This window comes from Astyanax mexicanus, chromosome 2, assembly GCF_023375975.1.
Source record: "Astyanax mexicanus isolate ESR-SI-001 chromosome 2, AstMex3_surface, whole genome shotgun sequence".
Lineage (NCBI taxonomy): Eukaryota > Metazoa > Chordata > Actinopteri > Characiformes > Acestrorhamphidae > Astyanax > Astyanax mexicanus.
Genome location: NC_064409.1, coordinates 7,991,917 through 8,004,727, shown reverse-complemented (window position 1 = coordinate 8,004,727; position 12,811 = coordinate 7,991,917). Strand labels below are relative to the sequence as shown.

The following is a 12,811-nucleotide window of genomic DNA, read 5'->3' as shown; positions in this document are numbered from 1 at the left end:
TAAAAAAGAGAGAGAGAGAAAAGACAAGAAGGCAGGGACAGTGAGGCCAGGGCTCTCACAACGCTCCAGCAACTGTTTGAAACGTTGTGACAACATTAGGCTGTGTGCCACTGTGCCTGTCTCATTCTCTCCAGGTTAGAAATGTGACGGATGGCTCCCGGTTCAAACACAGCGGACAGCAGTCGCACAGGAAGCGCAGTGCGTGTGGACGTGAGTGTAGACTTGTGTGGTGTATTTGGATAATGCAGAAGCGCATACAGAGAAACCACATGCGGAAAGCATGTAACTACCGTATTTTACGCGCTATAAGATGCACCGATTACAAGGCGCACTATCCATGAACGTCTGTTTTTGTTCATTTTTATACATAAGGCGCATTTTAAGCAACAATAGTAAGGAACAAGGGTGTAAAACTGAATAAAGCACTTTTGTTTATTTACAGTAACCTTACATCTGCTAATGAGCTAATGCTTACACTGCTCCAGCCTTAGTGAGAAACTGGAGAAACTTCACTGATACTCCATTATAACACTGCACTTCAGCAAAGTGGCTTTATTGCTCCTCACAACCTTACTGGTAGTATTAATACATAAGGTGCACTGGATTAAAAGACGCACTGTCGATTTTTGGGAAACTTCAAAGATTTTCTGTGCGCCTTTTAGTGCAAGAATATGGTAATTTTAGGCAACAGTAATAAGTAACAAGGCTGTCGCCACAGATTTCTCACATGAAAACTGAGTAAAGCACTTTCGTTTATTAACAGTATGCTTACATTTTCATATGCTTATATTTTCAACAGCGTGGTTAGCAGTCAGCTAATAAGCTAATGCTAATACTGCTCCAGCCTTGGTGCTGAAGAAACTTCGCTGAAACACCTTTATAACACTGTACTTCAGCAGAGTGGCTTTACTGCTCTTCACAACCTTACTGGTAGTATTAGTACATAAGGCGCACTGTATTAAAAGGCGCACTGTTGATTTTTGGGAAAATGTAAAGATTTTATGTGCGCCTTTTAGTGCAAAAAATATGGTAATTTTAAGCAACAATAGTAAGAAACACGACTGTCGCCACAGATTTCTCACCTGAAAACTTACATTTCCAATATGTTCAACAGCGTGGTTAGCTGTCAGCGCTAGCCACAGTTAGCAGCAATGCTAGCCGTGCTAAGCAGCACTTAGTGTTAGTAAAAGTCGCCCGACAGCGCTACACTGAGGAACCCTGAGTGTTCCGGTAAACCATGGTGCTATCAGCTAGCAGTTCATTCAATGTAGCTTGTTTTAACATTGTAAACACACAAGGTACAATCTAGTATACTTATCTCTGAATAGCGAAAGAGCTAGCGCTGTGCTTAGAAGCTAATGCTAATACTGCTCCAGCCTTGGTGCTGGAGAAACTTCACTGAAACTCCTTTATAATTCTGTACTTCAGGCTTAACTGCTCTACAAAACCTCACTGATAGAATAATCCAATTTGGGGAAAGTTAAAGGATTTTATGTGCACCTTATAGTGCGAAAAATACGGTAATTTAAATCATAAATACAGGTAGTAATTGTGGAATCTGCATTACTGGAATGCAGCAGCTGTTCTTAGAATGATAGAGCAATGAGCCTGGAGCATGAGTGTATGGCAGGGGTATTCAATTCTTCTAGAGAGCTGGGCTCCAGCACAGTTTAGTGACACACCTGATTCAACACACCTGTGTCGATACATGATGTCTACAGCGGGTTAAGCAGATGTGTTACATCAGAAAGTAAGCTTTGCTGTAGTCCAACCCTCCAGCAATGGAACTAGAAAGCCCTGGTACAGTAGTAGGTGATGTCCATTTACACTCATGGAAATGTAAAAAAAAAAAAATGTCTGCTATATTTGAACCTTGAGGGCCACCGTACTTCAAACCTTCAAACCCCATGTTTCCTCAAAGCAGGACTCTACAAGACAAGAGCCCCACAGTCAAGGCAGGAGTGTTTACTGAGTGTCAGTGTGATGCCTCCAGGCATTCTCACAGACAACCAGTTAAAACTCTTCAAGCCCTAAGAGTCACATTGACCCCGCCCCTGCCTCTAAAACCCCACCCACCACCCTTCCACAGTTTTAAATGCTGGCCAATCAATGACATGCAGCTCAGACATTCTCATTCCTCCATGGGATGGGATCCATGATGGGTTCGGATGATGTCATGAGGAAGGAGAGAGCGCAGACCAGTTTGGGCAGCCGTGGAAAGATCACTCAGAAATGCATGTTATAGATAAATGCATGGAGCAAAGGTAAGTAGTAGTAGAGAAAGCAGGAGAAAGAGAAGAAGAAGAAAAAGAAGGAGTAGAAAGAGAAGACAAAAGAAAGGAGAGAAATGGAAAGATATGGCATGTTGCAGTACAGGAGTGGTGACCCCATTGATGACCTAAGAAGCTTGGCTCCTAAGAAGAGGTCAGATGATTAGTGTCACATGATATTGTTCACTAGGAAAGAGGTAGAGATGTCTAGTTGTAAGAGAGGACGTGATTGAGGGAGAGAAACATAAATGCTGAACTGGAGAAAGAGTGAAAAAGAAGAGAGAAAAAGAGAGAAAAGGAAAAGAAACAGACAAAGTAAATGCTAACCATGCTAACCAATCAACCATCTGCAGACCTGGAGAATCTTAAGCACTGTTCAAGATCTGTGTGGTAACCAATCCTAATGACCTACAGGGGTTGGACAATGAAACTGAAACACCTGTCATTTTAGTGTGGGAGGTTTCATGGCTAAATTGGAGCAGCCTGGTGGCCAATCTTCATTAATTGCACATTGCACCAGTAAGAGCAGAGTGTGAAGAGTGTTCAATTAGCAGGGTAAGAGCACAGTTCTGCTCCAAATATTGCAATGCACACAACATTATGGGTGACATACCAGAGTTCAAAAGAGGACAAATTGTTGGTGCACATCTTGCTGGAGCATCTGTGACCAAGACAGCAAGTCTTTGTGATGTATCAAGAGCCACGGTATCCAGGGTAATGTCAGCATACCACCAAGAAGGACCAACCACATCCAACAGGATTAACTGTGGACGCTATAAGAGGAAGCTGTCTGAAAGGGATGTTCGGGTGCTAACCCAGATTGTATCCAAAAAACATAAAACCACGGCTGATCAAATCACGGCAGAATTCAATGTGCACCTCAACTCTCCTGTTTCCACCAGAACTGTCCGTCACCACAATAAATTATTGTGCTCTAAAACCAGGTTTCAGTTTTTATTGTCCAACATCTTTACTCTTTACTGATTTTTTTTCCATTAAAGGAAACACGGTGTCTCTATAAATACACACAACATTTACCTAGAGTAATCATATGTTGCTTTTGATTAAAAACAGGACACTAGGGACACACAGGCATCCACTGTGGTCAGGATGTTGTGGATACAGGGTGTTAAGTAGGTCTAAGTTGTAGAACTGTGGCAGTGTGTGCATACTGTAAGTGTGAGGGAGGGAAGGAAGGAGTTCAATATGTCTAAAATCAGTAAGTCTTATAATAAAATATATTACATTAATACATTAAGGACATTTACTCAAAAGCAATAGATAGTCTAAATAGCCCATATTGGTAGCCCACATTCTGTATTACATGCCATCCATGTGTTGAGACAGTGAGACATCATCTTTGAGATTATGTAAATATTTTAATGCATGTCTTAAATAAAATATTTAAATTTCAGTAATATTGTATAATATTATAGTTTATATTATAGTATATTTTTATCCCAAAAAGAGTACAATAGAATAAAATATTATTTATTACTTATTTATTTTATTTTATTTTTATTTATTTTATTTATTTTCCATTTAGTATAAGAAATGGGTTTTCATCCAAACTTTTAATTATCTAGTTTTTCATTTCAGCCTTTTTCTTTTGAGAATAATAATAAAAAAAACAAAGGTTGGCTCTCTATGTCTGTAGATGTATGCATCTCACAATGAGTGAAAGAGAAAGAAAAAAAGAGAGAAAGAGAAAGACAGGTGAATATTTGGATGAAATAGGTAAAGAAGTAGATGAAGAAGACCAAAGATGATGGAAAGAGGGGTTATATAGTTGGAAATGAGTGTAAGAGAGTGAAGACAAAACAGCAAGTGAGAGAGAAAGAAAGAAAATGTAAGAGAGAACATCAGAAAGAGAGTGAGAAAGAAAATGATAGAGAGAGAGAGAGAGCAGTTAGAGGACACCACAAAAGCGTTTGAATGGAGGCAGCCCTGCCAGACCCTCGGCCCCTGGTGGAAAGGTGAAAGTTCAGGGAGAAGAGGGTCCGCATGCACCAGCACCAGCCCGCCATGGCACGGCAATGTCCCAGCACCAGAGACCCCCGCAGTTTCCACCGTTACCTCCTCCTCGGCGTCAGCCAGCAGCCCATTGCGTTTGTACTGCAAATAAGCATTAGCACCACCGCTCTTCGCCGCACGAATTCTAGAAAGCCTGGTTTTCTGTTCGGACAAACACACACAGGCGTTTTAGCCGAAGCGCTCACTCCTTGGAGGTCACCTGTGTGTGCGTCTTAAAGGGGTGTAACGGTACAAAACATTCATGGTTTGGTGCAAATCTCGGTATAAACCATATAAACGGTTTGGTACGTTTTCGGTACGATTGGTGGGAAAAATAAAGAGGCTGGGTGTTCTGTATAGCCTTAGCTTTACTAACTTCATAATAACAATGGAACTTAATAATAACTATGTTTTGTTTTTTTGGATGGAACCAGGGTTCTCTGTCCACCTGTCATCATGAGAGGCTCCATCTTTTGAATATTGGAAAGAGAGAGAGAGAAAGAAAGAAAGAGAGAGAGAGAGAGAGAGAGAGAGAGAGAGACAGTACGAGCGCCTAACCCTGCGTTCACACTGGAAAAGCAACAGTTGACCATTCATTTCCTATGGCAGGGCGCGATTTCATCGTACTGTAAAGAATACATGTACCGTTACACCCCTAGTGTTTTAGTGTGAGTGTGTGTGTCTTAGTGTGTGTGTGTGTGTGTGTTTATGCGAAACAAATGAATGTAGACAACCCAAAGATGCAAAATGCAAGGTCATCTTTGGGTTAAGTTCTCCTTCTCTCTGTTCTATCTCCATCTCTTTCTCTTTACTTTATTCTCTTTTTCTATTTTTTTATGTATTTTTGTGTGCACTTTATTTTCTGCACTTTATTTACTTTTCTCTGCCCAGCCCTTTCTTTCTTAACTGAATAAACAGATTGCTGTTTTAGAGCTATTTTCTATGTGTGTGTGTGTGTGTGTGTGTGTGTATATGTGTGTGTGTTCTGAAGGGGATAGAGACATGTGGCCTGTGTCTCTTCTGGCTCATCTGGACTCACACAGGGAGATGAAGGGCAGTTGAACAGGCAGAGAGCACATGAGTGTGTACCCTGATGCAGCTCAGCATACTGAACAACCCCAGAGGAACTGAAAGTCCTGGAAATATTACAGCTCTATTCTCATCTGTCGCTCTATTCTACCCTCCACTCTTTCCTCTCTACTATAGCCATTCTCTTCTCTACAGCTCTAGCGTGCTCTACAGCTCTTCTCTAAAGATATTCTCCTCTACAGCTGTAATGTCCTCTACAACTCACCACTGCAGCTTTATTCACCTTTATAGATATGCCTTCCTCTACAGCTCTATTCTCCTTTGTTGCTCTATTCTACCCTCCACTCTTTCCTCTTTATTATATTACAGCTCTACCATACTCTACAGCTCTACCAAACTCTACAGCTCTTTACTAAAGCTATTTTCCTCTACAGCTGCGTCCTCTACTATAGCTCTACAGATCTAATGTCCTCTACAAATCACCACTGCGGCTTTATTCACCTTTATTTACCCTCCTCTACAGCTCTCCTCTGCATCTCTATTCTCCACCACCACTGCCTTCTCCTCTACATCTTTATTATACTCACCAACTTTCCTTTACAACTCCCTTCTCCCATACGACTTCCTTCACATCTACAGCTCTATTCTCATCTACAGCTCTTTTCCTCTCTACAGCTCTATTCTCCTCTACAGCTCTATTCTCATCCACAGCTCTGTTATTCTCTTAAGCTCTATTATCCTCTGCAGCTCTATTCTTATTTACAGCTCTGTTATTATCTATAGATCTACTATACTCTACAGGTCTCTTCTCCTCTACAGCTCTATTCTTATCTACAGCTCTATTCTTATGTACAGCTCTATTCTTATCTACAGCTCTGTTATCATCTACAGATCTACTATACTCTACAGCTCCCTTTTCATCTACAGCTCTATTGTCATCTAGAGACATACAGCTCTATACGCCTCTACAGCAGTCCTATACAGCTCTACTCTCATATGCAGCTCTACTCTCATCTACAGTTTTTTTTCTCATCTACAGCTCTATATATTCTACAGCTCTCCTCTACATCTCCCTTCTCCTCTAAAGCTCCAATCTCATCTACAGCTCTATTCTCATGTTCAGCTTCCTTTTCCTCTACATCTCCCTTCCCCTCTACAGCTCTATTCTAATATACAGCTCTATTCCATTCTTCAGCTTTTTTCTCTAGGACTATCCTCTCCTCTAGAGACATATTCTGTCCTACAGCTGTTTCCTCCTGTTTTCCACTGCTTAATCCTACCTTTCATCTCTGCTTTCTTGTATACGTCTATTATCCTCTGTAACTCTTCTCTCCTCTTCGGATAGTTCTTTTCTACAACTCAGTGCTCCTCAACAGATGTTCTGCTCTACAGCTCAGTTTTATCCAACAGTTCTATACTACTGCACAGCTCTATTCTCTTCTACTGCTCTGTCATCTTTTAAAACTCTATACATCTGTTATCCTGTTCCTGTTCTTTCACTGTATTTCTTTCTACAACTCTGTCATCCTCTACAGTATTTTCTGCTATAAAGCTTAGTTATCTTCACAGCTACTGTCTCTTTTATCCCCTAAAACTTCTTCTACAACTTGGTCCTCCTTTATAGCTCTACTGTCCTCTACAGCTCTGTTCCCCGGGGTGGGGGTGGGGGTTTGGTGGGCAGAGTGGTACCTTTTGTGCTCGCCGTTTCTCTGCCCGCTGGCTCTGGTGGTAGATGCGACTAAAGTTGGAGACGATGACGGGCACAGGCAGCGCAATCACCAACACTCCACTGAGAGAGCAGATGGAGCCAAATATCTTCCCCACAATTGTCTTTGGAACCATATCTCCATACCTGCAGAACACACACACAGAGGAGAAGAGAGAGATTCATCACGAACTCTGCTGAAATTTCCACATACCAAAGTTAATTCACATCACAATTAAGTGAGCAAGTAAAAAATATCAGAGAAAAAGAGAGGTGAAAAAGAGAGAAAAATAAGGAAGATAAATAAAGTGAGAGAAAGCAAAAGAAAAAGAGATATAAACAGAGAGAATGTCAGAAAACAAAGCAAAAAGAAGAGACAAACAAAGAGAGAGAAAGGAAAAGAGAGAATAGCGAAAATAGAGACAATTCAAGAGAAAACACAAATGAGAGTAAGAAAGAGTAGTAAGAAAGTAATAAAAGAAAGAGAGAAACAGAGAGATAGATACAGAAATAAAAAGTCAAACAGAGAGAAAAGCAGAAAAGAGAGAGAGAGAGAGAGAGAGAGAGAGAGCAACATAAATAAACAGAAACATAAGAAAGAGAAAAGAAGGACCAAATATGTAAAAACAGAGAGATAGAAACAAATACAGAGAGAAAGACTGGGGGAGAAGCAGGAGAGAGAGAGAGAGAGAGAGAGAAAGAGAGAGAGCAAAAGAAAGAAACAAAAAAAAGAAAGAGAAGGTAAGTGAGAAATCAGGAGAAATGCAAAAGGCAAAAATAAAAAGAAGAATAGGAAGAGGAGCAGGAAGTGGAAAGAGAAACAGAAAGAAAGATACATGGAGAGATGCAAAAGAGAAACAAATATGAGAGAAAGTTAGTAACAGAGCTAGAGACATGAATAGAGAGAAATACAGGAAGAAGAGTAGTAAAGAAGCAAATGGAGAAATAAAAAAATCAGACAGGGGAAGAGTAAGAGTAAGAGCATGAAAGAAAGAGAAAGAAAAGAGGGGAAAAAGATCCAGTATATCAATTCTGAGAGTAATAACTGTAATAATACTGTAATTACATCAGCCTCTCCATAATCAGTCTGCTATAACACATGTAGCATTCCTTAATTTCTATATCTAAAGCTTTGCTCCAACCAAACCCCAGCATGACCATATTTACTATTTATTTTATTGCCTGTTTTACACACTGCCCAGCACAGCTTCGGCGTCCCAGTGCAGTTCTCTCTATAACCACTGGGAGACAGCAGAGAGCCACAGAGAGCCAGTGCAGCACACTTCCCCATCTGTTGCTGTTTTTGGGGTGTGATGACTCTCTTAATTTGACTCCAGGCCTCACTCTTCTTAAAAAAAATGGTTTCTGCCAAATTTCGCCTCAAAAACTGACAGAAAGAAATAAACAAGTGTAGCGCCCCCTAACTAGGGGTTACCAGACTACGCCACCCCTTAAATTACTTATTTTATTTAGAGTAAGGGGAACTCTCAAATAAGACACAAGAACTTGACTGTAGTACAAAATACAATGATTTATTTAAAACCGTACCAAAGTCAAATCTACTGTCAGTTTCATTTATTGGGTGAGAGGAAATCTATATATAAAAATTTAAGAAAATCACAATTTACCCATGACCACTGGGTCCAGGGTATGGAGAAATATGAAGTCAATCCAATAGGACCAAAAGAACACACGTGAATAAAGTTTACTTAATCACTGCACAGCAAACTTAAAAATAAAATAAACTAAGTACAAAAAAAAAGAATCACACTTCTAGTGAACAGGACAACAGAACCGAATATGGTTGACTCCAAACCCCCAGTCCCAGTAACAATTATAGCCACAGCTAAAATTGACTAATTGTACCACATGGTTACAAATAGGCTAGAGTCTATACAGAGCACATAGTTAAAAACCACAATACTTAAAAATACCTGAGCAGTTAATACACTTAGTGCTACAAAATTTATGGTAGAATAAACAAAAAAAATAAAAAAAAGAAATACAAAAAAAGAGCAGAAAACAGCAACTGGCAACCACTGGAACTGTGGCTCTCTATGCAAATACACAAAACACACATTAATACATTCATCACATAAAAACAGTGCAACTTGCATTCAATTACCAGAAGAGACATACCACTTAACTCAAGGTGGAATGCTAACTTCGCCCATGGACAGGGTAGCAGCTTTAAACCTCTATTAGAAATAGATCACACAAAAGCAATTGAAACATGATATAAAACCCATTTTGCATTCTGTTCAGAACATAGAGACATATCTTACCTAAAGTCCCCAAGTGACCATTCTAGAAATGGTACTAGTGTTAAATGTAGTAGTAGCAGTTAAATATAATAGCAGCAACCAAAGCTAAAACACTCAAACTATTACAGGACAGCACATGGAGCTAAAGCAGCTCAAAAGCATAGTGTCTCTAATAATGTACAATTAGAATGCAGCAGACACTTGCCTACTATTACAGAGCATATGGAGACATACATCTTACCTAGAGCCCCCAGATAACTATTCGAAAGAGTACTAGTGTTAACTATAGTGGTAGCAGTTAAATATAGTGGTAGCAACCAAAGCTAAAATAATCAAACTATTACAGAACTTTAAAAAGTGCAATAGTTTAAGCCTACCTGATCAAAAATACCTTCAAAGTTAGTCAGGATAAGTAGGAATTAACAAGCAGCTTAGCCAAGAGCTAACAAACAAACAGAGTGTAAAAAAAAGTTAGTCAGAATAAGTAGTGATTAACAAGCAGCTTAGCCAAGAGTTAACAAACAAACAGTGTAACTTAACCCCAGCATATCATATAATTAGCCAGCCTACCTCTTATATCACGTCGCCAGGCACAAACACAGACTGTTGCTATTTATAGCCACTCACAGTCGCTCAGCCTCGGGCACTCCTGTTCTCACTGAGTACTTCACTAGCTCAGAGAATCGTCTCCAGCCCACGCTGCTACTCGCGTTAGCTTAGCCACACAGTGCTACCTTCAATAGGACCCCCTATAGGTGCGTATATAAGTGCCTGCAGGACCACACTGACTCGCTAATGCTGGCGCCCTAGTTAATGACGTAACTCGTTCACGCCCCCTGCACCTGCACGCACACACACACACACACACACACACACACAATAGCTGGCTACAATCCACCCCCTCCAAATGAATCGGCGTCCCGACGATGACACTGGCCACTCATGCTTCCCGTTCAGGAGGTTCTTCCTCCTGCTGCTCTGTTATAGCTGCTCGGGGGAGCCGGTGAGGGTTAGAGTGTTGGCCTGCATTGGATCTACTTGATCGACGTAGGGGCATAGGCACTAGCAAGGCCTCTCCTTCAGAAATGGGGGGACTATTTGGTCTCGGTCTCACCTGGGGTTCTTCTCCTACTACCAGGACAACCATGTCCCCTGATTCGTCCTCCTCTGAAGCTTGAGGGTTGTGTAAATCGGCCTCACTTACAGTAAGGACAGTGTCTGTGGTGTCCTGCTGTTCATCTGAAGCTGCCCTCAGTTCTGATCGATGTACCTGCCGAACTGGCCCTTCTTCATTAGCAGGGACCACAGAATATACTGCCCCCATGCCCACTGGACTTCTGATGACTCTGTAAACACAGGAGTCCCAGTGATCTTGAATCTTATTCCGCCCTGATGGATGGTTTCGCAGGTAGACAAGCTGCCCTTCCTTAAATCCAGAATCATTTACTCTGTCATTATGATTCTGATTTCTCCTGAGGGCCTGCTCTTTTGATCTTTGCCTTACGTGTTCGTGTACTAATCGAAGGCTCTGCTGATGCTTCTGAATCCATTCATCCAGATTTTCCACACTTGTCATGTCTTCACCCATTCCCAACAGGAAATCTACCGGTAGCCTCGGGTGACAACCAAACATGAGAAAATAAGGGGAGACCCCAGTGGTCTGATGAGGAGTTGTGTTATAGGCAAAGGTCAATTGGGGTAAGTGATGTGGCCAATGTTTCTTCTGGTCAACGGGGAGAGTTCTTAGCAGATCGTGTAAGGTGCGGTTGAAACGTTCGCACTGTCCGTTCCCTTGAGGATGGTAAGGGGTGGTCCTACTCTTCTGAACCCCATAAATCTTACACAACTGTTGAATCAGCATGCTTTCAAAATTCCGGCCTTGGTCAGAGTGTATACGGGCTGGAGGGCCAAAGCGATGGAACCAATGCTGTACCAGTGCCTGGGCCACTGTCCTCGCTCTCTGATCTTTAGTGGGAACAGCCTGCGTATACTTTGTAAAAATGTCAGTCATCACCAGAACATTCTCCCGACCATCTGATGCCGGTTCCAAGACTGTGAAATCGATGGCCAAGATTTCATTTGGTTGTGATGCTTGCAGAGTGCCCCGGTATGGCCGAACCTTAGGCTGGATTGCTTTCCCCAGTGTGCATCTTTGGCACTGGTGGCACCATTTTTCAACATCCTGGCCCATGCTGGGCCAGAAACAGCGGCTCCGCAATAGCTGAAGTGTTCGCTCGGTACCTTGGTGCCCATGATCATTATGGACACTACGCAGGACTTCTTCTTGAAGACACTGGGGGAGGAGCAGCTGGAGATATTCTGGTCCACCACCGTGTGGACGGACTAAACGATACAGTAAGCCCTCTTTCTCCACAAACCTATCCCACTGGCGCATCAGAGCTTTACTAGCATTGGATAAAGTTTCACGTTCTCCTGCAGTTGGGTAATGCCTTTCACTATAAAACTTCCACACTGGTTTGATCACTGGGTCAGCTTTCTGCAACAAGCTCAGGTCTTGAGGTGAGCGCCCTGGAAATGCAATCAGTTCACTGCACTGGGCACTGAAACCACTTGGCTGTTCACTCAAGGGGGCTAGCGCTAGTTGTGGTGGAACCCCCGTCCCTACTGCAAAACGCTCTATGTACTGCCGGGACAAGGCATCTGCATTTTGGTTGCTCTTTCCAGGTCGATACTTAATCGTGAAGTTAAAAGATGCTAATTGGGAAGCCCAGCGCTGCTCAACTGCACCAAGTTTAGCAGTTTGCAAGTAACTCAAAGGGTTGTTATCTGTAAAGATAGTGAAATGGTTACCTAGCAAATATTCCCTGAACTTCTCGGTGACAGCCCATTTCACAGCAAGCAGCTCAAGTTTCATTGAGCTGTAGTTGTCCATGTTTCTTTCCGTGGGCCTTAGCCCTCTACTAGCAAAGGCAACTGGACGCACCTTTCCATTCTGTTCTTGTGAGAGCACAGCTCCAAGGCCTCCATGGCTAGCATCCACTTCAAGGATGAATGGTTTGTTAAAATCAGCATAAGCCAGAACAGGAGCAGAGGTAAGTTTTGCTTTTAACATCTGGAACGCCTTTTCACAGTCTTCGCTCCAAGCTGTGGCCAGAGAGGTCTTGGGGGTCTTCCCCTTCCGTCGGGATCCACTAAGCTTTCCAACCAAGTTGTGTAGTGGTGCTGCAAGCTTGGAAAAGCCCTCCACAAAACGTCGGTAATAACTTGCAAACCCAAGAAATGAGCGCAGTTCAGCAAGATGAATAGGGCGCTCCCACCCTTTAACAACTTCAATTTTTGCAGGATCAGTTGCCACCCCTTCAGCCGAGACAACATGGCCCAAGTAGCTCACTTGATGTTGAAAGAAGTGACACTTTGACAGTTTCACTTTCAGTTTCTGCTTCTGGAGCCGAGCAAATACTTCTTCCAGCCTTTCCAGATGTTGTTCAACAGTGGCAGAGAACACCACGACATCATCGAGGTAAAGAAGCACGGACTGGTAACGACAGTCACCAAACATTCGCTCCATA

The 12,811-nt window shown here is 42.1% G+C and overlaps 1 protein-coding gene across 2 annotated transcripts in view; it reads right to left on the bottom strand.

Moving 5' to 3' along the window:
* The window catches only part of kcnd2 (potassium voltage-gated channel, Shal-related subfamily, member 2), a 247,511-nt gene that overhangs the window by 9,783 nt on the left and 224,917 nt on the right, over window positions 1–12,811 (bottom strand). The window contains exons 3-4 of one of the 2 annotated variants that reach the window (XM_049473296.1): window positions 7,002–7,164; window positions 4,347–4,445 (exon numbers count right to left, since the gene is read on the bottom strand). In XM_049473296.1, coding sequence (XP_049329253.1) covers window positions 4,347–4,445; window positions 7,002–7,164 — 262 coding nt within the window. The remainder of the gene's footprint in view (window positions 1–4,346; window positions 4,446–7,001; window positions 7,165–12,811) is intronic. The other variant, XM_049473297.1, reaches the window with a different exon arrangement.